The sequence below is a fragment of the Nyctereutes procyonoides genome, unplaced genomic scaffold (assembly GCF_905146905.1).
Source record: "Nyctereutes procyonoides isolate TBG_1078 unplaced genomic scaffold, NYPRO_anot_genome, whole genome shotgun sequence".
In the NCBI taxonomy this organism is placed as follows: domain Eukaryota; kingdom Metazoa; phylum Chordata; class Mammalia; order Carnivora; family Canidae; genus Nyctereutes; species Nyctereutes procyonoides.
In genome coordinates, this window is record NW_026575126.1 from 61325139 (window position 1) to 61347853 (window position 22715).

A 22715-nucleotide genomic window follows, 5' to 3' on the forward strand; every position below is an offset into this window, starting at 1 on the left:
ACTTAATCTGTCTCTACCCCCATGTCCCACACCCTCCCACCCTTGTCACCTTGTCTGATTTTCAGAGTTTTCTCTCCTGAGAAGACTCTCAGAGATGGGACTCCATCCAGAAGTGCCAATTTATGCCCACTCTGGATCTGGGCACTAAGGCACAGCTTCCCTCTTATTTGTATTGACTCATAACATCTCCCCTAGGCAGAGGATGACACTTGAGGTAGTCAGAGCAGTGATGGAAGGATGCACTAGGGGCTGTAAGAGTCAGAAGGAGGCTTCTCAGATTGGGAGTCAAGGCAGTCTTCCTGGAGGAGGTGACACCTGACGTAACCCCCAGCAGAAATGGGTGGGGCCAGGGATTTTTAGGTGTGGAGTTTAGGCTCCATCTGAATCTCCAAACTCCAGCACATCTGAGCCTCTGAACCTTCTCTTTGAGCCCTGTAGTTCCCTAGGGAGGGGGCTTAGATTCCTGGGTGCAAACTATAGGAGACTTTGAGGCTGGAAATGATGGATTCTCAGAAGCCCTTCCTGCTTATGGCAGAGCTAGTAGCCAAGGAGAACATGTAGGGGTAAGACAAAGGTGAAGTGTTCTTTGTCCTTGCCACGGCCTGCCCCCATTTCCTCTCTGAGGCTCCTCTCCTAAGTCTTCCCAGGCTTCCTGCTCTTCTCCTCCCACATATTCTCCCTGGGGAATTCTATTTCTTGGCTTGTAACCACCTTCCTGTCTTGAAAATGCCCCAAATGGCCATCTGTATTCTCGATTCATTAATTTCACCAAGTGTTTTAGGGAGTATGTACTGTGCCAGACTTGGTATCAGGAGCTGGGGAGACCATAGGGAACCAAGCAGACCTGCTTCTCGACCTCATGGAGCTGAAGTCTAGTCGAGAAGATAGATGACAAGAACCAAGTGACATGTGTGATGAACTAATGGAGACTTTCCTGATGGCCTAAGTAAAGTTCCCTCTTCCCCCTTGTTTCCATCGATTGCACCTCCCTAGTCCCTCCTAGCACTTACTTACCTCTATTGCAAATAGGTGTTTATTTGTTGCTTGTTTATGTCTGCTTCCGAAACTGGAATGCAAGCTCCTGAGAACCTGTCTATGAGATTATATGTTTGTTTTGCTGACCGTTGTCTCTCCAGTGACTAGAATGCTATCTAGCATGTGATAGGTGCTCAGTGAATGTTTGGTAATGAAGGAAAGAATGAGAGAAAGGAAATGAGGGGAGGTGTAGAGGGGGAAAAAAAATAGAGAACTAAGAGAAAGTGAGGAAGGGATTAGTTTGACCAGATGGTCTCTGTGAATATGTAACATCTAAGTTGAGACTTGGAAGTCTGAGGAAAGACAGCCAGGCAAAGAGCCTGAAGAGAGCATTCCGGGAGAGGAAACAGCAAGCCAGGAGGTAGGAAGGAGCTTGGCATATTGAATGAAAGGAAAGAAGGGCTGGATTAGGATGAGGAAAGGGGAGAGTAGAAGATGAAATCAAAGACGAAATAGGTGCCACATCATGAAGGGCCTTGTAGGCCACACAGAGGGCATATGGATTTTAAGGGCTTTATAACCCCAGTGTGTCTGTCCTCTGACACTTGGTCCTGGATTTCTCTCAGGCACGTCAAATTCATCAACCCTGAAGCAGACGCTGTGGGTGCACTGCCCTTATCCACTTGGCCCACCTGAGAAGTCATATGTAGACAGTTCCCAGACACCCAGTTTCCCCAGCTGCTCCCTGAGTTTCTGTCTGAAGGTGCTCTCTGGGAAGACAAGCAGACCTGCACCCAGCAGACCTGAAGGGAGGGGTGGGGAGGTTCTATAACTTTAGGGACAAATTGGTGAATAAATACTCCAGCTTTCTGGCCATGAGGGGTCAATTCTGAGGTGTGTTCTCCAGTGTCTCAAAAAGTCCCCATTGGGATTGTTCACAGTGGCAACCTTTTAATCAACATGCCCCTTTTTTGGCTTTTTTGAACCCAATTTGTCATAATCCTTCATCCAAGTCTGATCAGTTCTTCTCGGAAGGCAGAGGTATTGATGTTTATTAATACCCTCCCTTCTTCTGTTCAGCCCTCTGCTGAGTGCTGGGACTCCAGGGATGAGTCAGATCATTTTCTGCTCGTGGGTAATCTCTAGTCTGTTAGGAAGGCAGACCTGGGCCCAGACGAGTACAACACAATGTGCTCAGAACTGTATAGAAAAGTCAGAGAAGCCGCTGAAGCGTTGACATGGGTTGGGTACTGAAGGTTACCATCTGAGAGGTAGGAGTGAGCCACTTGGGAGGCGAGGAGGCACTCTAAGCAGAAGGCACAGTTTATGCCAAAGCTTATGCGTGTGAAAATACATGGGCTGGGCAGGGCAAGGGAGTTGGAGGGAAACACAATCTCACTCTAGGTTTTCTGTGGAGGAGCAAAGGGGAAGGGTGGGGAGGAGTCAGAGTATGGCAGGCTTTGAACATGAGGCTGAGGAGCTCCCACTTCTTTTAGGATGATGGAGAGCTAGAAGGGTTTCTGAACAGGGGAGTGACACCGTCAGAGTGGGGTTTGAAAATGACCCCTCTGGATTAGTCAGAACCAAGAGGCTGGCTCAGGCACAGTTCCCTAGGTCAAGGCTGAAGGGGTCAGCATGGGTAAAAGGAATAATTTTGAGCCTGGGGCACTGGGGAGGGAGTGGGGGCCAAGGCCCAAGAAGGAGTGCTCCTGAACTTGAAAGCTCTTGCTCCACAGGACAAGTGTTCGGCCTTGATGAGACCTGATTCAGCTAAACAAAGCTGGGGAGGGGGGACATGACCTGGGGGACTTGTCGGCTCACTGCCCCTGAGGTAACCATTAATCCCTCCCCTGAGGAAATCCAGGGGCTAGTCCCTTGAGGGACAAACCTTAGGCAGAATGGAGGAACACACAGAGGCAGGCTCTGTACCAGGCCCGGGAAACCAGAAGGTCCTAATTAACAACTCTGCTGACATCCTGGTCATTGCTGCTTATTTCCTGCTGGTCATTGGTGTCGGCTTGTGGGTGAGAAGTTGGGGTGCTGCTGGGGGCCAGGCTCTTCGGGCCTGGGGGAAAAGTCTGAGGAAGATCCCATGTTCAGTAGGGGAAGGATGCCTGGATTTTTGAGGAGGAAAGCTGGGGGTGGGGGCAAGCAAGTCTTCTGACAGCCTCAGGGAGGCCCAGCCAACAGGCATTCCTTGTCCTCCCTCCTTTGGATTGGGGTCCGTTGAAGGGAATAGTGGATTTTCATTCTGGACAGTGTTCTAAATGAGATCTCTGTTCCCCTATCTACAAAGTATCTGACCAGAAGCCCATCCATATCCAAGGCCCCAGGAAAAGTCAGGCTGAATCCAGCCACACTCAAGCTTGGGTAGTTGGGCACTAGGTCAGGTCCTGGGTTGCGCTAGGTGCCTTGGAGGAGGTTGGGGCAGGGGGTTGGGTGGGAACCATCGAGAGAGCCCAGGGTTGGTTAATCTTCAGCCTAAAACAAGGCTGAAGAATGTGTTGAGAAGGCTAATGAGGTCCAAAGATGTGCTCCGAACCCAAGTCTCCCCCCACTCCTGTCTCTCAGTCCATGTGCAGAACCAACAGAGGCACCGTTGGCGGCTACTTCCTGGCAGGACGAAGCATGGTGTGGTGGCCGGTGAGAGAGGCTGTGCTGTTGAGTGGGAGGAGGCCCAGAGAAGCAGCCTAGCTCACCCCCACCTCTGGCTATCTAGGTCGGGGCCTCTCTCTTTGCCAGCAACATCGGCAGTGGCCACTTTGTGGGCCTGGCAGGGACTGGTGCTGCAAGCGGCTTGGCTGTGGCTGGATTTGAGTGGAATGTGAGATGCCCTTTTTGCCAATAACCTCCATCCCAGTGGGAACCCCTGGAACTATCACACCTGGGAGGCTCCAAGCTGGGGGTACATAAGACTGGAGGTGGGACTTACCCATTGTGGAGGTGTGGTTGGGCTTCGAGGGTCACGCGTCCAGCTTGGAGGCAGGAAGATGTTGGAGATGACCACTTTCAGGGCCTACTCCTGACTTGCTGTGTAAGCCTGGACCAGCCACTACTCTGTGGCCTTGATTTACTCCTCTCTGAAGTGGGGTGAACATCCTCAAAGATAGTGAAGTGCTTGTTCAGATGCTCTATGAAGCTGTGGCCTATGAGGATCTCTGGACCAAATTAAGGCCGCTTGCAGAAGCGGGAAGGAGACAAAGCTCTGGGACTGAGGCTTGTCTTTGAGGGCTAAGATCGGGACTTCCTGGAGGAGGAGGTCTCTGAGCCGAGTCTCGAGGGCAGAAGGTTTGGGTGGGTGAAGAGGAGAGGTGAGGCAGCCCTTCCTGGCAGAGGCTGTGGTCAGCCTGAGGGTCTGTGGTTGGATTCATGTGCTGGCGGGTGGGAGGATAGGGGCAATCTTGGGAGGGACTGGCCAGGGGTCATGGCCTGGGAGGACCAGGAGGGCTCTAGTTAAGGGCCCATGTTGGTGTCAAAGATCCTGTCCTTTAATATCCAGGGCTCAGGGACATCCTCTGGGCTCCTAGTGCGACCTTTCCTTGGTATAGCACGTTCAGCAAGAGGTCTCAGACTCTTGAGGGATGAGGGCGCCCTCCTGGCAGGGTCTTAGTCACCGGCTGGTAGCTGTGCCTGCAGGCGCTGTTCGTGGTGCTGTTGCTGGGCTGGCTCTTCGCGCCGGTGTACCTGACGGCGGGCGTCATTACCATGCCGCAATACCTGCGCAAGCGCTTCGGAGGCCACCGTATCCGCCTCTACTTGTCAGTGCTCTCGCTTTTTCTGTACATCTTCACCAAGATTTCGGTGCGCATTCATGGAGGGCGAGGCGGGGCCCTGGGAGGGCGGGACCATGGAATGGAGGCTTCTAGAAAACCTCGGAGGGGGCAGACCCAAGAAGAAATCGCTCGTAAGAACCATAGTTGAGGCAGGGTCTGGAAGGAATAGGTTTTGGGGCTGCGACCACAATGGGTGGGACCTGGGAAGGCCAGACCACTGAAAAATAAGAGAACCTTTGAAGCGTGGCCACCTGGGGTGTTAGTCTGGGCATGAGGTAGTTCTGGGTCCCTGCCCAGGTCCCCCCTGGTCCTGACCTGTGCAATCGCTCCTTTCCCCCAAGGTGGACATGTTCTCTGGCGCAGTATTCATTCAACAGGCTCTGGGCTGGAACATCTATGCCTCCGTCATCGCCCTTCTGGGCATCACCATGATCTACACTGTGACAGGTGGCTGTGGCAGGGGCTTCGGGATGGAGTGGGCTTGAGAGATGTGCTGGGAGTGTCACTGAGGCACATTCTGCTCACTGAGTCCTGTCTGCTGACGCCCAGGTACATGAGCCTGGAGAATGGGCCATTTCTTTGAAATTTGCTCTCCAGGAAGGGGCACATTTTTCGAATTCGCACAGACACCGTATGGGCTCCGGGCATCCTGTTTGGGCTGTTTCCACTGACCCAGGCCTGTTGCAGGAGGGCTGGCAGCGCTGATGTACACAGATACCGTGCAGACCTTTGTCATTCTTGGGGGGGCCTTCATCCTCATGGGTTACGGTAGGGAGCTCAGCCGGCGGGGGAGGGGCACGGAGGTTGAGTCACAGAGCCCTCAGTGGGGGGGCAGAGACATCCTGCATCTCCAGCATGTGGGTCCTAGGGACCGTCTTGGCGCTGGTGCCGGGTCCCCTGACAACCTTGCCCTCACAGCCTTCCACGAAGTGGGAGGGTATTCAGGGCTTTTCGACAAATACTTGGGGGCAATGACGTCGCTGACGGTTTCTGAGGATCCGGCGGTGGGAAACATCTCGAGTTCTTGCTATCGACCTCGGCCGGACTCCTACCACCTGCTCCGGGACCCTGTGACGGGGGACCTGCCATGGCCCGCGCTGCTCCTGGGTCTCACCATTGTCTCAGGCTGGTACTGGTGCAGCGACCAGGTGCGGAGTCAGGGCTAGTGCCTGGAGGGAAGCTGGGGGAGAACCAGAACTGCTGTGGGCGGAGCTGACATGGGTGGGACAGGAACCCATCTGGTGGCGCCACCGGAGGGCTCAGGAACCTGATCAGGATGGAGCTAAGCCAGACCCAGCCGAATCCAAAAAATCTGGGTCTGAGTGGAGGTGAATTGCCAGCACCGCCGAGCCAGAGGCAGCCCTGAATTAGAGCAGTGAGTTGAAGCAAGGCCTGAAGGGGTGAGGTGTCCAAGACTGGATGCAGGTAGCCTAATGGCCCTCGCCACAGGTCATCGTGCAGCGCTGTCTGGCCGGGAAGAACCTGACCCACATCAAGGCAGGCTGCATACTGTGTGGCTACTTGAAGCTGATGCCTATGTTCCTCATGGTCATGCCAGGCATGATCAGCCGCATTCTTTATCCAGGTAACATCCGCAACCTGGCCCCCACCAAAAGTCCTGTGCCCCATCCAGTCCCTTTCTTGTGCATGATCACAGGTGCCCAGTTCCCATCTTTGCTACTGTCCCTTGATTTGTAAATCCAGTAACCCAGTCCTACCACCTCCCTCCGCCCCCCAATCGGCAGTCCCATCTTTCTTCCACTAGGATTCCTTGTCCCCACTTCAGGGATCTGAGTTCCCAGACCAGGTCCCATCCTAGCCACATCGTGCCCTCTTTCCTGCAGACGAGGTGGCGTGCGTGGTGCCTGAGGTGTGTAAGCGAGTGTGCGGTACCGAAGTGGGCTGCTCCAACATTGCCTACCCGCGGCTTGTTGTGAAGCTCATGCCCAATGGTAAGGGTTGGCAAGGTGTGGAGCTTGCAACTGGGAGAAGTCACCCCTCACCAAGTCGCATCCTCTCGGTGACACCCTGGTGGCCGAAGACTCACAGCTCCCAACCACCTGCAGGTCTGCGCGGACTCATGCTGGCAGTCATGCTGGCGGCGCTCATGTCCTCACTGGCTTCCATCTTTAACAGCAGTAGCACACTTTTCACTATGGACATCTACACACGCCTGCGGCCCTGTGCAGGCGACCGGGAGCTGCTGCTAGTAGGACGGTGCGGCCTGGGTTTCCCCCAGGTCCTGCCCCACCAATCAGCCCCGGGGTGGGGACAGGGAGCACTCGTAGGATTAGGGGGGAAATGAGTAATCCTGGGTGAAATCTCCTGATGGCCACTAACTGCAGGCTCTGGGTGGTGTTCATCGTGGCTGTGTCCGTGGCCTGGCTACCCATCGTGCAGGCAGCGCAGGGCGGGCAGCTCTTTGACTACATACAGGCAGTCTCCAGCTATCTGGCGCCACCTGTGTCTGCTGTCTTCGTGCTGGCGCTCTTTGTGCCCCGTGTCAACGAGAAGGTGAGTGTGTAGGTCATGAGCTTGGGGCAGAGCTCCAACACCCACGAGAGGCTGACACTCTCCCCCCCTGGCAGGGTGCCTTCTGGGGACTGATTGGGGGCCTGCTTATGGGTCTAGCGCGCCTTATTCCTGAGTTCTCCTATGGCTCGGGCAGCTGTGTGCAACCCTCAGTGTGCCCAGCACTCCTCTGCGGCATGCATTACCTCTACTTTGCCATCGTGCTCTTCGTCTGCTCTGGCCTCCTCACCCTTGTCATCTCACTGTGCACGGCACCCATCCCACGCAAGCATGTAAGTGCCGGCCTCTGAGCAGGCGCCCAGCATGCGCCATGGGTGTTAACACAGCCATCTCCACCCTCAATCTGCCGGCCCACTTCTGGGAATGCCTGGGAGTCCGGCTGGAAGGTGCATTTGCAAAGCAAGCACAATGTCTTATTTAAATGACATTTATTTGAGGTGGTCTGGGGGATGTAAAGGCCTCCCCAAAGTCCTTGGAATGGCCTGTGGGACTCAAAACACAGGATCCAGTACATAGGCCGGGTGGCTGAGAGGGACAGAATGCTATCTCAAAGGCCCACAAAAGGGTCTGGGTTTGTGCTGCTGCAGGGGAGGTGCCCCAGGACAGGGCTGACTGGGGACCAGGACCGAAGAGCTGGGTAGAAGGATGGGCAGGATAGAAGAATGGGCAGGACTGCACAGGTGGAGAAGGAGGGAAAGGCAGGAGGAACTATGTGAACAAATATCCACAGGAAGGAACACTGTTAGCAGGACTAGAAGACTAGAGTCTAAAGGACCACAACTTGAGTGTAGACAGGGACTTGGGGTGATGAAACCCCAAGTTTCATCCCTGGCTGGGGGTGACCAGGGCCAAGAGCTTTAAACACACAGTTAAAGAACTTAGGTTTAGTCTGAGGGCAAAGGGCTGCCATGGAAGGTCAGGTTTGAGTGAACGGAGTCTGAACCAAGAGCATAGGGTGGGCAGAGGGAGCTTAGGAGTACCAGATGGATGAAGTACTTCAGGGTGCCCGCTCGGGGAGCAGCACTCTCACTTGGTCCCTGTCCCCTCCCCCAGCTCCACCGCCTGGTTTTCAGTCTACGGCACAGCAAGGAGGAGCGAGAGGACCTGGATGCTGATGAGCTGGAAGGTCCAACCTCACCCCCCATACAGAATGGGTGTCCGGAGCATGCGGTGGAGATGGAGGGTAAGGCACTACTTCAGGAGGTGGGGCCAGGGACTAGGGGAGCCAAGTTCCCTCAAACTAACTGTCTGTGGTCCATTTTTCCTAGAGCCCCAGCCCCCAGCACCTGGCCTGCTCCGCAGGTGCCTGCTCTGGTTCTGTGGAATGAGTGGGGGTGGGGCCGGTAGTCCCCCAGCCCCTACTCAGGAGGAGATGGCTGCGGCAGCCAGGCGGCTGGAGGACATCAGTGAGGACTCGAGCTGGGCCCGTGTGGTCAACATCAATGCTCTGCTAATGATGGCTGTGGCCACTTTCTTCTGGGGCTTCTATGCCTGAGGCCAACTGCGTTGGACACCATGAGCCACAGTCAGGGCAGGGCTCAGCCTCAAGATGAATGGGGAAGGGGAGCTGGGGGCAGGGCCTGCAGTGGTGAAAAGGGAGTAAGGCAGGAGAGGGAGGAGGTAGGCCCTGGTTCCCCTTCTCTCTACCTTGTCTCTGCCTGGGGCCTTGTCCATCTGACTGGCAGTTACAGCCCATGAGGCCTTGGCCAAACTGCCATTGCAGTTCCCCTAAGCAAAAATAAAAGCTTCTCTTCCCACATTCTGCTGTGGCCAAAGTGTGCTTGCTTCGGGTTCCTGTCCTCTATCTGGGCTGCTCACAAGATCTTCTTTTCTGGAGACGGAAGCCAAGTGGCCCTCCACTCATCCACCTCTAGCTGGTGCTTCTCAGTCTTCCAGCCTGCATCCTGCAGTCCTGGGGAGAGGTCAGAAGGGTGCCACTGGGACTGCTGGAGAGAAGACTCTAGGGAGTCTGGGGAGAGTGGTAAGGAGCATAGGCCGGGTGCATGCTTTGTGCACTGCCCAGGCTCCTCTTGCTTCTGCTGGGTCATTTCTGGCACAAAATGAGGCTAAAACCTCATCTGGCTATAGTGAGAATTCCCTGAGTTAGCACATGGAAAGGAGCTGGAATGGAGTAGGTGCTAAATGAAAGATCATCCAGTCGTCTGTGAGCCATGCCTCTACCCCCAGTTCTTCAATGCCAACTGGAATTATACAAATTATAAACAATGACACAGCCTCAGGGACCCTCCTAACCTCCCCATCCTGCAGACAGGGAAACTGAGGTCCAGAATTCAGATCACAGAGAGACGCTTCAAAGGTAGAAGGGTGGGGTTAGGCAGGGCCTCTGGGGAGAAGGCCTCAGAGGCCAGGGAGGCGTGGAGTTTAAGGATGTTACCTTTCAAGAACTTTGGGAAGAGCTTGTCCAACACTTGGTGTGTCTCCTTGATGATGACCCAGCTCTCTTTGTCAGGACCTGGAGGTAGGTGCAGAACCAGAAGCTGTCAGGTCCCCAAGTGGAACAGAATCCTTCCTCTCTCTGCCCCTCTTTAGGCGTCAGCGGTGTGGACTGTGAGATGCTCACCTGCCAGTACTCGGTTCCTCAGTTCCTCCAGCTCTCTTGGGAGGGGCCCATCTCTCTGCAGGGCTTCAAGTACCAGGCCGTGTGTGGCAGCCCTTAGGATGGTTTCAGGGCCTGCCTTCTGGCTCAAAACGACTTGCACTTGGCCTGGAGAAACCCAGGGACAGACCGTACTAGGGAAGGGCCACTTCCCCAAACACCCTCAAACCTACCATCCCTGCTTCACCCTTTTCATCCTGAGGCCACGGGCATGGATGGAGGCGATTTTTCACCCTTTCCCTTCCAACTTCATGTCCTGTTGTCCCAATGTTCTGGCCAAACTGAAATGCCCAATTTCCAAATACAACTTTATATATATATTTTTAATTTTTATTTATTTATGATAGTCACAGAGAGAGAGAGAGAGAGAGAGACAGGCAGAGGGAGAAGCAGGCTCTATGCACCGGGAGCCCGACGTGGGATTCGATCCCCAGTCTTCAGGATCGCGCCCTGGGCCAAAGGCAGGCGCCAAACCGCTGCGCCACCCAGGGATCCCACAACTTTATATTTGTATTTGGAACCCACCAAAGTGGGTTTATCTTACAGGTCTAGTAAGAATAAGCACCTTTTAGCACATAACCAGCAGACCAGAAAACTCTAGTACTTGTTTCCTCAACAGGTGACTCTGGATGGGAGAGAAGAGTTCTCCAGGGGTAACCAAAGGTCATAATCTTATTTGAGTACGTTTCAATATATAAAGTGCTTTACGCAATCACCTTATTTGATTCTCATAATAACATGCAGGCAGTAAGGCAGGTATCGTTACCCTCATTTTACACAGGGACAAAGTAAACAACTTTGGGGGCATGCAGCTATAATTTGAATGCACCATGTCTGAGTCTGAAGCTCCTTCCAGGACACTAGGCAGCTTCTAAACTGTCCAGGGCTTGAGGCCTTAGAGCTGGTGGAATGAGAGGGTGACCCCAGAAGGCTGAGTCGAAGGCTTACTTACTTTTTGATTTGTCCCAGTGAAGGAGGTAGGGTTCTTGGTGTCCTTCAACCAGCTGCTGCAGCTCGAAGACACTGAAGGGAAAAGAGTGGAGTGGGGGAGGAGAAAGCAAAGCAGGAAGAACCAGTCCATCAGCTGAACTGTCGGTATTTCAACTGTCCTTCACCTACATCTCCTCTCTCAGCCATTCCCATGCACCCCACATCTGTCCTGCTCTTCTTTCTGCAGCTAACAAATGTATCCCTTAGATCTACTCTGTGTTACACCTCTGTTGCCCTTGGGCACCCGTGCTGACCCAAGCGGACCCAAGTCTGTTTAGTGGAAATCAAGAACCTAGAACTGAGAGGCCTCCCAGGCAGGGGAGGCCAGTTGTAAACAGAATAGAGGATGTGTGGGGAACAGAGGTGGCAGCAGCGGTGGCTGGGAGACACTGGGTTACTTACCTGGAGATTAAGCGGTGTAGGGGGACCCCCAGGGATAGAGACAGAGATGGCCAAAAACCTGTGGGAAGCTGGAGTCAGGATGCCCAGACAGGGGGAGAGACTTGGGAGACACAGGACCTGAGACCAAGGGGTTGGGTCACCTGTCCACAGTGGCTCCATCTGATTAGCTGAAGTGGGGTCAAGAACCTCTCCCCTCTGGAGGAAGTGCTTCAGAACCAGCCGGAGCCGGTCTTCATTCAAAGTCTCTAGGACAAGGGCTCGGACTGCCCGGTAGTTGGCGTAGATGTGAAGGGCGGTGAGGAAGAAGAAACAGCTGAGGCTGAAGCTGGTATTGGAGAGTGAGGGTGTGAGTGGGGGTGGAGGCCCAGTGGGGCACCTCCTCCCTGCCCTTGGTCCCGCTTACCTCGGGCAAGCTGACACCAGGGGAAGCATCAAGAGGCTGACCAGGAGCCCTGCCAGGTTTACCAGTGTCTCCTAGGAAATGGCAGAAGGCATGGGAGTTAGGAGAGCTTCCTTCCAGGCCAGGCTGATTATCTGTGAGTGCCTTTGACACATTCCCCTCTGTCCCAGTTCCTCCCAGGGCTTCCCACACTGAGGTGGATGCCTAGTGAGTTTCTAACGAACGAGATGTCATTTAAGATACCAGCTGCCTCTCTGTCCAGGTAGATACAATGCCCTTGGAACATGTCTTCTTACTTTGTAAGAGTCCTCTGAGCAGCCCTACACTCAGGCACATGAATGTCCTCAGAATGGGGAAGTTCTCATATTTGGTGGTTTCAAAAGACTGACCCCCTAAGCCCCCTGGGATGCAAAAACTGGCAGACACATTTGCAAAGGGTTCAAGGAACCATTCAGGAAAAAAGGCACAAGGTCCAAATATCTTCCCCTGACAATCGATGTTGTATCATAACCCTCCGATGGCCTGAACTCACCCAAAGGGAACAGACACCAGGCTACCTGTCCCCAACTCATCATGAAGGAGGAAGAGTCTGGATTGGTGCCTGGACTACTGGGGTCCAAGGGAGAGGTGGTCCTCGCACAAAGTGGGCCTGAGGCTGGAAGAGCTCCTTACTCAGCTCTTCTGGCAAGGAGGTAGGGTGTGGAAGCTATGGGTGTGATGGTAAAGAGGAGGGCAGAGGCCTTGGGTGCACAGGAGTAGAAGGACCTCCTCTCCCTCAGGTGGGAAGAATCATTTTCAGCAGCCACACTGAGTGGCAATAAAACAGTATCAGCAGAAAGCAGGAGCCTGCCATGGGACTGAGCACATGTCCTGTACTGTCTCTTGTGATGTGTTCCTGACTCTGCAGACTAAGGACACCCTGCGGCTTGGAAAATACAGCCTGGAGCGTGTGCAGAAGGCTGGGGGTTAAGAAGTGAAGAGGTGAGAGGTAGCAGGCATGAAGCTGAGATCCTAAAGTGTGAGTTCCGGATGGGACTTATTTCTGCCTTCCTAACAACCTATGGAAGCGATAACGGGGGAAGAATTAATCCAACCACTTCCTGAGAGAAGGGATGTGCCTACAGGTACCCAGTGGGATTGAACCTCTGACTTATTTCCCCATCTGTAGAATGGCAACAGTGAGTACCTCCCATAGGAGACCACTGTAAGGATTTAATGAATTCACACAAATGAAACACTTGGCACACAGTGAGTGCTTAATAAATATTAGCTTTAACAGATCTATTTTTGAGCTTGTATTAATATTATTGAAAGGAGTTCATTTTAAATTTTAAAAAAAGTTCTATTTAGAAACTGAGCAAAACAATTCAAGAGAATGACAGAAAGTAGGACTGGACAGAACAAAGGTTTCTAAGTTGCTTCAGTGTCAAAGAAAACGATGTAATGGGGCGCCCGGGTAGCTCAGGGGTTGAGCGTCTGCCTTTGGTTCAGGTCATGATCCCGGGGTCCGGGATTGAGTCCCACATCAGGGAGCCTGCTTCTCCCTCTGTCTGTGTCTCTGCCTGTGTCTCTCATTAATAAATAAATAAAATATTAAAAAAAAAAGAAAAGAAAAGGATGTAGTACTTCTGACTAGCCTGGGCCTCAAATTTCTTCTGTAAAACATGGATAATTTTTTTTAAAGATTTTATTTATTTATTCATAGAGATGCAGAGAGAGAGAGAGGCAGAGACACAGGCAGAGGGAGAAGCAGGCTCCATGCAGAGAGCCTGACGCGGGACTCGATCCAGGGTCTCCAGGGTCACGCCCTGGGCTGCAGGCGGCGCCAAACCGCTGCGCCACCGGGGCTGCCCTAAAACATGGATAATTAATAGCATCTCTTTCCTGGGGCTGGTGTGAGAGTTGAACAACGCAACACACATAGGCACCTAGCACGGGAGCTTGGGGGGGATCCAGTACCTATAGAGTTTAACTGTGTATGTGTGGGGGTCCCTGCCTTTACTCCAGGATGCCCAGGTCAGGTGAGGGGCTGGGTCAGAAAGGCCTATGAAACTGTCAAGTGGAGACCTCTGGCCAATGACTCCAGCCACCTTGCATGCTGAGCACCTTCTGATTTGCCAAATGCTTTAACAAATGGGCCTCACATGGTCAGACATCCACTTCTCAGGTTGGAGCTATGGACCAGAGAGAGTAAAGGCCAGGGCAAGGGCCCACTCTTGGCCACACAGGCACGGGAAGGGACTTGACATAATCAGCCTGGACTTTCTGCCACTTGAACTCATGCCCTGAACCTGACTACCTGTGTGAGTTCAAAGCAGGGGGCACTATATCTCTTCCTGTGTGTCTGCCTCCCACCCCTACCCTCAGGACCACTCAGGCACTTCTCTCCATACTTCCAAATCATGGCCTGGCTTGCCTCCCTGCTCTGACTCCCCCCAACACCAATTCCAGCTGCTTACCTGGCTGCTATCCTTGGCTGACACATCAGCCATGTTGTTTCTCCTGGCCTGGTGCATGGTCAGGGCCGCCCGAGTGGCCCCACCAGCCACGCTCACGATGCACTAGTTGGGGAAAAGGAGAATAAAGGTCAGAATGGCCATGTGCTGTGGCAACATAGGCATTTTTGTGGCTGAGCCAAGTAAATGACTCAAACCAATTTGAGAAAACCGGGCATCATGGGACTAAACAGCAGAACCCTAAATGCTATCCTTGGTGTTCTGTTCTCATCCCTACATTTCCATTAGGTTCATCTCCCCTCTTATTCCTGGAGAGGACTAAAGCTCTGCCTGTCACATGTCTCTGTGGCCTGGTCTCAAGGAACTCTATTTCTGTCCCCAAGGTGGAGGCCCAAAGACTTTTCTTTGCCCAGAACTTCTCTAGTCTCCAACTTCTACTTTGGCTGTACCCACCCCTTTGCTAAGCTCCCAGGCCCAGTCTGGTTTCCAACTTTATGCTTCCATTCTGCCTGTAACTAACTCCACTCCTTATCTGTCCCAGGGGAGGCCCAGTCAAGTCTTCTGGGCACTTCAAAACCCAGTGATGGCCCTGATCTCCCAGGGCACCTGGACCTGAGATCTACAATGGGAGAACTTATCAGTGAGGGTCCCTGATCACTGTCCTCCATCTCATATTTATCAAATCTCTTTTAGATGCTAGACACAGATTAGTGCTGTGATATAACTCAGATATAACATTTGCCCTCATGAAATCTATAAATCGAGAGACAATAAAGAAGTGTCATGCAGGGAGAAGAAATAATTTGTTCAAAGGTGAGAGGAATGTGGTATAAAATGAGGCTCGAGTGACTAGATCATGCTGAATCTTGCAAACCTTGTTAAGGTCTTTATTCTAAGAGCAATGAGGGCAGGGAAGGTCCCTGGTTTGATTTCCATTCTTAAAAGGATTATGGCCTGCTCTGAGAAGTAATGAAGAGAGGTGAGAATGGAAGCAGGGAGACTACCCAGGAAGCAACCATGCTTTTTCAGCAACTAGCTGAAGGGATGAAGCACCAGATGGAGGTTTAGTTGAGAACAGTGGGCAGGGAGGAGAAGGCAAGAAGGCATGGATGACAGCCAGGCTTCTGACTGGTGTACCTGGGGTACAGAGGTACTAGTCACTGAAACTAGAACTCTAGAGAGGGTGGGAGGGAGCCAGGGAAAGTTCATGGTCCTATTCTACTCCTTTATTGGACAGATGTAGAGACTGCAGCCCAAAAGGCAGAGTATATTGCATAATTTGAAACAGATAGCAGAGGTCACAATCATTGCAGCACTGGTTTTCTATAGTGTTTCCTGCCCTGGAGTTGAAGATGCTCAGGGCAGTATGCCTGGGCCAGGGTCTGGTACCTGGGCTAAATGTAATCCGCCACAAGAACTGTTTTATCTGAAATGTCACTAGTGCCCTGTGGAGAAGCACTGCTCTAAAGTGATGGGCTCTGGAGACAGATGTTACATGTCTTCTTGAGTCAGTTCTGTGCAAGGTACTTAATCTTGTGGTGAAGACAGGCTAAGCTCTTTACTGAACTTTGCTATGCCTCAGTTTCCTCACCTGGATGCAGCCAACCTGAAGGAATTTTGAGGGTGGGCAGCCTGGCAGAGAGGTAGAGCTTGCATTCATCCCATGTGACCCTTCAGCCTTACAACCACTTTGTGCTATCTTGCTGCTGGACCTTGACCCATACGGTTCTTTCTGCTCAAAAACATCCACCCTTCACCTTAAACTCATTCTTCAGGACTCAGGCCTCGGGAAGGGGCCTATCCCTTGACTAGGCCAGAATCTCTGCTCAACCCTCTTGCAGCCCTCTACACTTCTCATCTCGAATACCAGAAATACAAAAAAAAAAAAAAAAAAAAAAAAAAAAATTGTCTAATTGTGTGCAGTTTTCTTCAAAGAAAAAATGGGAAGGCCAATATTTTATGCCAAACATGCAGTAGACACTCAATAAATATTTTACTGAAAGAATGAAAGATAGCCAGGGAGCTGGTCCCAAGATGTTGACATTTAAACCCCCCTTCTTTCAGCCCAGGGCTCCTCACCAATTCTGTGGCTTCAGACACTACCTTAGACTATCTGAAGTATGAGAAGCCATCTAGTTGGAGGAGAATCAGAAAGTATGACTGAGTTTGAGTAGGAACATCTGAACTTTGTCACCTTTCTGCAAGTGCTTTGAACACAGAGCCCAGGCTGGTCTCACCTGTGGGCCTCAAGTAAGCCCCCACCCCCAACAGCATCACCAAGATAGGTATAGGGGTCCCCCAGAGGTGGATACCTTGGCCAGGTTGCTGATACAGACAGTCATAGTGAAAAAGATTGGATATATGGGAGCCATGATCTCAAGGAACATGGCCACATCATTGAGGATGTCAGCAAAAAGCCTAGGAGAAGGGATCAGAGGTTAGAGATCAGAGGTAAGAGACCTTCATAACACAAGACTTTCCTCCCCTCTGTCTCAGCCCCTCCTTACCTCCACTGCTTGGCATTGCAGTCCAGCTTACTCCTGTTGTAGGGGAGAGATCGGTTTGCAATATGAATTTCAGGAGAAAACACATCATGTGGAGAGTGCAGGCCATCCTTAAGCTGAGGTAAGGTCTGAAGGGCTCAGCAAAATCCATACCCCAGGCAGACATGTGTCCCAATACCGTGTCACTGCTGCCTAAAATACAATTAGCTGGGAGGACCTTCAGTAGTCACTTAGTGTTTCCCGTTTACTGATTCATGATGCATCAGAGGAAAGAACTGATTGCCTTGTGGTTGCTCCCCACCCTCTGGCCCTCCTCTGAGGGAGGCATCCCTGGGTCCCTCTGTCATCTCCCCACCTCTTCCTCCTGCTTGATCAAGAGTACTCAGCAAGAAGTCCACATATTTTGGACCAGTAAACAACTACATTTAGTGTAACCCCTGCAGGTTACAGGTAAGTAGCCCAGAGAGGAGATATGACTTCCCTCAGATCACATGGAAAACAGGAGCCAAGAGAAAAAAAAAAAAAAAAAAAGGCCAAGAGAAAGAGGCAGGCTCTGACATCCAGTCCTAGGATATTTCTATCACCAAGAGGATAGATGCCTCTTCTGCCAGTCATAGGGACTCCCTGACCCAAGCACACCTGGGGACCTCTTCTATAAGAGTCCAATGGCAGGAGATGCCATAGCTCCAGACCCCAGCTCAGAATTTGCAGCATTAGCCCTGTCCCTTATTATGAAATCTCCTGAAAGGAAAACGGAGCATTCCTAGGTGGGGTATAGGACACACCTGAGGAACTCCTGAAGGAATGAATAGCAAAGGCAGGACCAGAACACATGGAACTGGTCTAGGGCAGAGCAGCAGCCTGACACTATTAGTTACAAGCTGTGTGACTTGGGTAACTTCCCTTTTTAGGTCTGCTAACATGTACACATTCAATCCTTCTCTACAAAGTTGTTCTAAGGATAGGGATGATATGTAGAGAGCTTGTGAGGCACAGAGCTGTTAACAGCAGCTAGTGTTTTCTGAGCACTTATTATGTGTCACAATATGCTATGTGCTTTGCGTAACTATCTTACTGAGCACATTGTAGGTAATGTCTGCCTACAATTAATTGCAGATACTAAATCACTCCCGAGGTTGCCCAAAACTGACATGAGGAGGAAGCAGGCAGCACAAGATCCTAAATTCCTTCTAGATAAATGGTAATGCTGATTCCATGTGGAACAGGGATCCTGATGACCTGCCCAAGTCCACTCCCTCGTAGGCTCAGCAAAGTCTAGTCAAGTACCTGAACCACCAAAGTAACTTCTGGAGTAAAATCATTGCTTTTGAATTAAACATTGTCCTGTTCAGGCTTCTCTTTCAACAGAGGACACTTAGAGCCTTATGGCTGTATTTTTCCATCATGGACAGCAGCGTGGTAAATCAGTGCTCTTAAAGGCAGGTGTGATAACAATACCTCTGTGGCTTCATTGCTACGGTGAGCCACCTGGACTGGGTACTTACTAAGGACTCCTCAGCTCTGATGAAGTAATTGCTGAATCTCCCTTCCTCAGGAGCCTGGTAAGAGAGGAAGAGCTAAAAAATATAGCCAGGGATGAGACAGAAATGACCCCTGTCTGGAGAGAGTGGCCAGACCAGGAAGACAAACTCACCCCTTCCACCAGGCAAAGATGATGCGGCCCAGCATGCCAGTTGAATCTGGGGAGAGAGGCACTGGTAAGGAACAAGGGAGAGTCTTGGGGGCTACTGGGCCTGACAGACCCTGGCACTGAAAAGGCCGATTCACCTTGGATCACTGCTCCTAGGAACTCAGTTTGGCACAATAAATATTGGGTAGACAGAGCTGTATGATGCGGTCAGAAGGGTCAAGACTTAGCAGTACCTCAGTACATACCCAACAGAACTATGTACCCATATGTGCCAAGAGACAAGGACCAGAAATACTCTTTGCAGCATTGTTCATCAATAGCAAAAAAACTGGAATAATGCAAATGCTCATCACCAGGAGAATGCACTGATTCTTGGTATCAAGAATTCATTCACTCAGTGACATATCAGGCAGCAGCAAAAATCTAATGTACAAACACTCATATCAAAAATGGATGAATCCTAGTATCATAATATTGCATGAAAAAATAAGCTAGGACGACAACATGGCAAAATATACTTTTCATAAAGCTCTAAATCTAAACATAGTGTTTAAGTTATATATATATTTTATATATATATATAATATATATAGCAAAACTATTACAAGGAAAAGCAGGAAATTCCAAGGTTACTGCAGATATTCTAGCTCACGGGTGGCCAGTAGAGTATACATTTTAAGGGATTTGAACTGCAGGTTGATGACAGAGACCTGGGGATGTGGGTCAGAGGGAGAGGACTCCTCAGGTTAAAGAGAGTCAGAAAAGTCTCCAGAATCAGCTAGACCTTCATTTGCACAAATGCTTACTGGCTACTTACTTCGTGCCAGGCACTAACCAGTGAGGTAAGGGGATACCCAAGAAGTCATGGTAAAAAAGATAAAAAGCAGATAGCAATCAGTATGAAAAACACCGATTTATACCAAGGATTGGTTAACTGTGATCTATAATCTTCTACTCCCTGTTTTATAAAGTTTTATCAGAATATAGCTGTGCCCATTCATTTACAGACGTTCTCTGGCTGTTTTTGTAACACGATGGCAGAATCAGTTGCTATGGCTGAAACTATATTGCCTGCAAAGTATAAAATATTTACCACCTGGTCCTTTAGAGAAGGTTTGCCACCCTCTGATTTAAACCCCTTATACTGAGAGTAGCATTCCTTAAGTACAGCAAGGAAATCACAAAAGACGGTTTTAGAACCAAACAACTGGGAAGGCCTTCTATAGTGGACACTGGAAAGGAAAGATACAGTGGGCAGGCGACTCCTAACTTGTTTGAACTTGAAGGCATGGACCCTTAAGTGAATGAAGAAGGGAAACTAGACTATGGGGAGGATTGGGTGTTTCCTACAATGTATAGGGGTGGCAAGTTGGCCTTCCCCATTGTCCACTGGAAAGAGATGAACTCACCCCTTGCCGCAAGCAAATTCAATCCCTGGGGAGTGAGGCCTTTCAACTGCACACTTTTACGCAATCCTGGGACTGAGGAACACCAGTAAACACGCTGGTAAAACCTGAAATTCCTATTCCTTCCCATCTTCACAACAACCCTATGAATTTGAGATCACTTCTTTTCACAGATGAAACAACAAAGCTCAAAGACGGGTCAACAAAAATGGGACATTTTAAGAGAAAATCGGGATTTCCAGCTTTTCTGGAAAAACCAAACATGGCAACACCAAGCCTGCTTTCCTTATCACAACTGGCTGGGGCTGAGCAGTGGCTACGTCAGAGGAGGCATGTGTACAACACATTTCTCATCCAGCCTGCTCTGCTTCTCACTTCCGTCCCCTGTATGTCCTAGGAAGCCACCAAGGTGGCCTTATAGGCTTCCTCCATCACCCAACTTTACATTCTTTCTTTCAACTATATTTTATTCTCCACATAATGTTTATTGTTCCACTTCAGATTCTTGTATTGGATCAACTCAGTGACTCTGAACATGCCAAGATTACTTTTACTTGTGGAGAGCTCACTGGGCCAGACTCTTTCTTCCCTCTGACCCAATACTCCTATCCAATAAGGTGTATGTCCTGCATACAGGGGCCACTGGGTAGGAAGGGAACCTACTCTATCTTTCATCAGCAGTCTGCAGATGCTTGTCAGAATCTGGAAGGTGGCACTTGGATGCAATGACACATATCCTCCCTGTATCTGAAAGTCAACACTGTCCACTAGGCTAGGAAACTTAATTCCCACTTGCACTTACAATTAGCTGAACTATATGATCTAGAAACTTCTGAGAAGAGATTGGCTGGCTGTCCAGAAATTGTACTAGGCTCCACTCTAAATCCCACTGGCAGGAGTGTGGCGGTTAAGAGTAGGATACGGGAGTCAGTTTCCCTTTTCTTCCCTACTTCGCTCTTCAGGTCGCATAGTTACCAAACCATGTTTTATTTTAGTGGTTTTTCAAAAGGCTGTACATACCCAATAGGCGGTTACTATAGTCATTATTTACAGCATCATCTAGTATCCCAGATGCTCTAAAATGCCGTTGTCTTTCCCAGAACCTCCTCTTTCCTACTCAGGACTAAATACAAAATTGTTTTTTGTTTTTTTTTTTTCTTCCCCTAGAATTGATCAATTTCCCACACATCAGGCAGCCGGTGGTGCTTTTATTCAATAACCCTGCTCTTAGGGGATCCCTGGGTGGCTCGGTGGTTTGGGCGCCTGCCTTTTGGTCCAGGGCGCGTTCCTGGGGTCCCCGGATCAAGTCCTGCGTCGGGCTTCCAGCATGGAGTCTGCTTCTCCCTCTGCCTGTGTCTCTGCCTCTCTCTCTCTCTATCATGAATAAATAAATAGAATCTTTGAAAATAAAATAAGAAAAAAAACCTGATCTTAGGCAGTGTTCCACAAAGACTAGGGGTGAAGGAGAGGGGGTGATTAACTTAGGGACTTGGGCTCCAGATGATTTAGGGATCTGGAACAGTATGTATGGAGAACTGCGTGTGGCTGCAAAACTCATCCTCAGGATGAGTATGTTCGGGTGGCGGGCGACTAAATTAATCGTTGAGTAACGCCAATAAAAAGATTGTTTTAGGGACTGGGGGAGAGTTGGCTCCCAGATCCAATCAGGAAAGAGCCCATGCATAGACACACCACAGCCCAGAACACTAGGGATGGGGGGAAAAGGAGGGAGGGGTTGGAGGAAAGAGAGGCCGAAGAGATGGCAGGGCTGACAGCTGCCACAGGTGAGGTTCCAGGGGCCCAGCTCACCTTTCACCAACCAGGTGGCGGTGGCAGCTGAAACAGAAGCTTCTGCGTTCCCCACCCCTATGCCCAGCAAGACTGCGTGCGTGGCCAGGGAGCCCGAGAGGCTGGAAGCAAAGGCCTGGAGGAGAAAAAAAAAAGGAGGGGTGAGGAGCGCGCGCTGGAGCACAGAGGTCCAAGTTCTACCAGCAGCTCTGAGATGTGTGACGTCACCGCCTGCTCTGGGCCTCAGCCTCCAACCTCTACATGGAGGGACCCGCGCGGACCCCTCCACCCCTGGCTCGGTGCCGCCCCCTCCCCCAGCCGGCCGGGCTGACCTGCACGGAATCCCACAGCTGGTAGGGCAGATAGTCCGGGCTGACGCTGTCGGGGAAGCCCTGCGGCAGGAACACGACCAACAGGCCGGACAGACGCGGAGAAGCCGTCCCGGGGGTCCCCCCTCCGCCGCCATCCCGTCCTCGGGCTCTCCCTGGGAACGGCCCAGAGAGCCCCCACCAGCGCCACTCCCAAGCCTCCCACTGCAAGCTGCCGTCGGCGGCGGCGAGGCAGCCCCGCGCCGCCCCGGAGCCGAACTGTTCGGAACACAGCTGGGCCTCAAGATTTGCACCGCCAGCCATCACGGAACGCTCCTCTCCGGGGCCCGCCGGACGGAACGCGGCCGGACCGCATTTCCGGCGTGGCTACGGCGGCTGCAGAGGTGCAATCTTCCTTCGCGAAGGGGCCGCCCCCCCCCCCGGGGGCCGCCCCCCCGCCCCCCCGCCCCCCCGCGTCCTCCTCCGTGCGGCCCCGGGAACCTGCGATTCCTCTTGGGACCTCCTGGCCTAGCTGTGGACTCATCGAGGCTGCCCCCCCGCCTTTGTTCTCTGAAGCATTCCGCAGGTGGGCCGCAGGAGCAAGGGGAGCCCTTCAGCCCGCCAAGTCCTGGAGATGCCTGCGTGCCTCTAACTTGCAACTTTCGAAGAGCTATGGGTACAAGGGAAGAGGGCATCCCTGGGAAACCGCTGGGTTTGAGACCCAGTCGGCCACAGGATTCTTAGGCGTGTGATGTGGGGCAAGTCAGTGTCCCTCCCTGGGCCTCAGGTGCCTTCTTTGTTGTGAGAGCAGGGACTATATATTATTTCTTATTTTATCCTGGGTCCCTAACACGTAGTAGGTGTTTATTTTTTATATTTTATTTTATTTTTTATTTTTATTTTATTTTATTTT

At 51.4% G+C, this 22715-nt stretch overlaps 2 protein-coding genes across 3 annotated transcripts; one reads left to right on the forward strand and one right to left on the reverse strand.

Moving 5' to 3' along the window:
• The first annotated feature begins 2858 nt into the window (after positions 1-2858).
• SLC5A2 (solute carrier family 5 member 2) lies at positions 2859-8784 on the forward strand. Of its 2 annotated transcripts, XM_055340428.1 has the most exons (14): positions 2859-2999; positions 3547-3618; positions 3695-3799; positions 4612-4776; positions 5090-5195; positions 5436-5516; positions 5667-5896; positions 6198-6333; positions 6593-6700; positions 6815-6965; positions 7094-7262; positions 7337-7552; positions 8334-8463; positions 8549-8784. In XM_055340428.1, exons 1-14 carry the CDS (start codon positions 2874-2876, stop codon positions 8773-8775), a joined length of 2022 nt encoding a protein of 673 aa, XP_055196403.1. In that variant the 5' UTR covers positions 2859-2873; the 3' UTR covers positions 8776-8784. The 2 variants fall into 2 exon arrangements, with proteins under 2 accessions (XP_055196403.1, XP_055196404.1); XM_055340429.1 differs by lacking the exons at positions 2859-2999; positions 3547-3618; positions 3695-3799 and adding an exon at positions 3864-3880.
• Positions 8785-9055: 271 nt separating this feature from the next.
• Positions 9056-22165, reverse strand: RUSF1 (RUS family member 1). Its single transcript, XM_055340430.1, has 13 exons — positions 21827-22165; positions 21516-21630; positions 18304-18349; positions 16653-16685; positions 16458-16563; positions 14149-14250; positions 11693-11763; positions 11430-11614; positions 11290-11347; positions 10850-10920; positions 9862-10005; positions 9676-9753; positions 9056-9192 (listed from the first exon to the last, which is right to left on the reverse strand). The coding sequence occupies exons 1-13, from the start codon at positions 22124-22126 to the stop codon at positions 9095-9097; spliced, it is 1407 nt and encodes a 468-aa protein (XP_055196405.1). The 5' UTR covers positions 22127-22165; the 3' UTR covers positions 9056-9094.
• Between the last annotated feature and the right edge of the window lie 550 nt (positions 22166-22715).

Bases quoted from the DNA above. Each gene is read 5' to 3' on its own strand.
- SLC5A2 (XM_055340428.1), top strand. From the start codon at position 2,874: ATGGAGGAACACACAGAGGCAGGCTCTGTACCAGGCCCGGGAAACCAG. The intron at 3,619-3,694 runs GTGAGAGAGGCT...CTGGCTATCTAG, and splicing joins GAAGCATGGTGTGGTGGCCG to GTCGGGGCCTCTCTCTTTGC. The intron at 6,701-6,814 runs GTAAGGGTTGGC...AACCACCTGCAG, and splicing joins TGTGAAGCTCATGCCCAATG to GTCTGCGCGGACTCATGCTG.
- RUSF1 (XM_055340430.1), bottom strand. From the start codon at position 22,126: ATGGCTGGCGGTGCAAATCTTGAGGCCCAGCTGTGTTCCGAACAGTTC. The intron at 11,764-14,148 runs GTAAGCAGCTGG...GCCATTTCCTAG, and splicing joins CAGCCAAGGATAGCAGCCAG to GAGACACTGGTAAACCTGGC. The intron at 11,615-11,692 runs GTAAGCGGGACC...CTCCAATACCAG, and splicing joins CTGGTGTCAGCTTGCCCGAG to CTTCAGCCTCAGCTGTTTCT.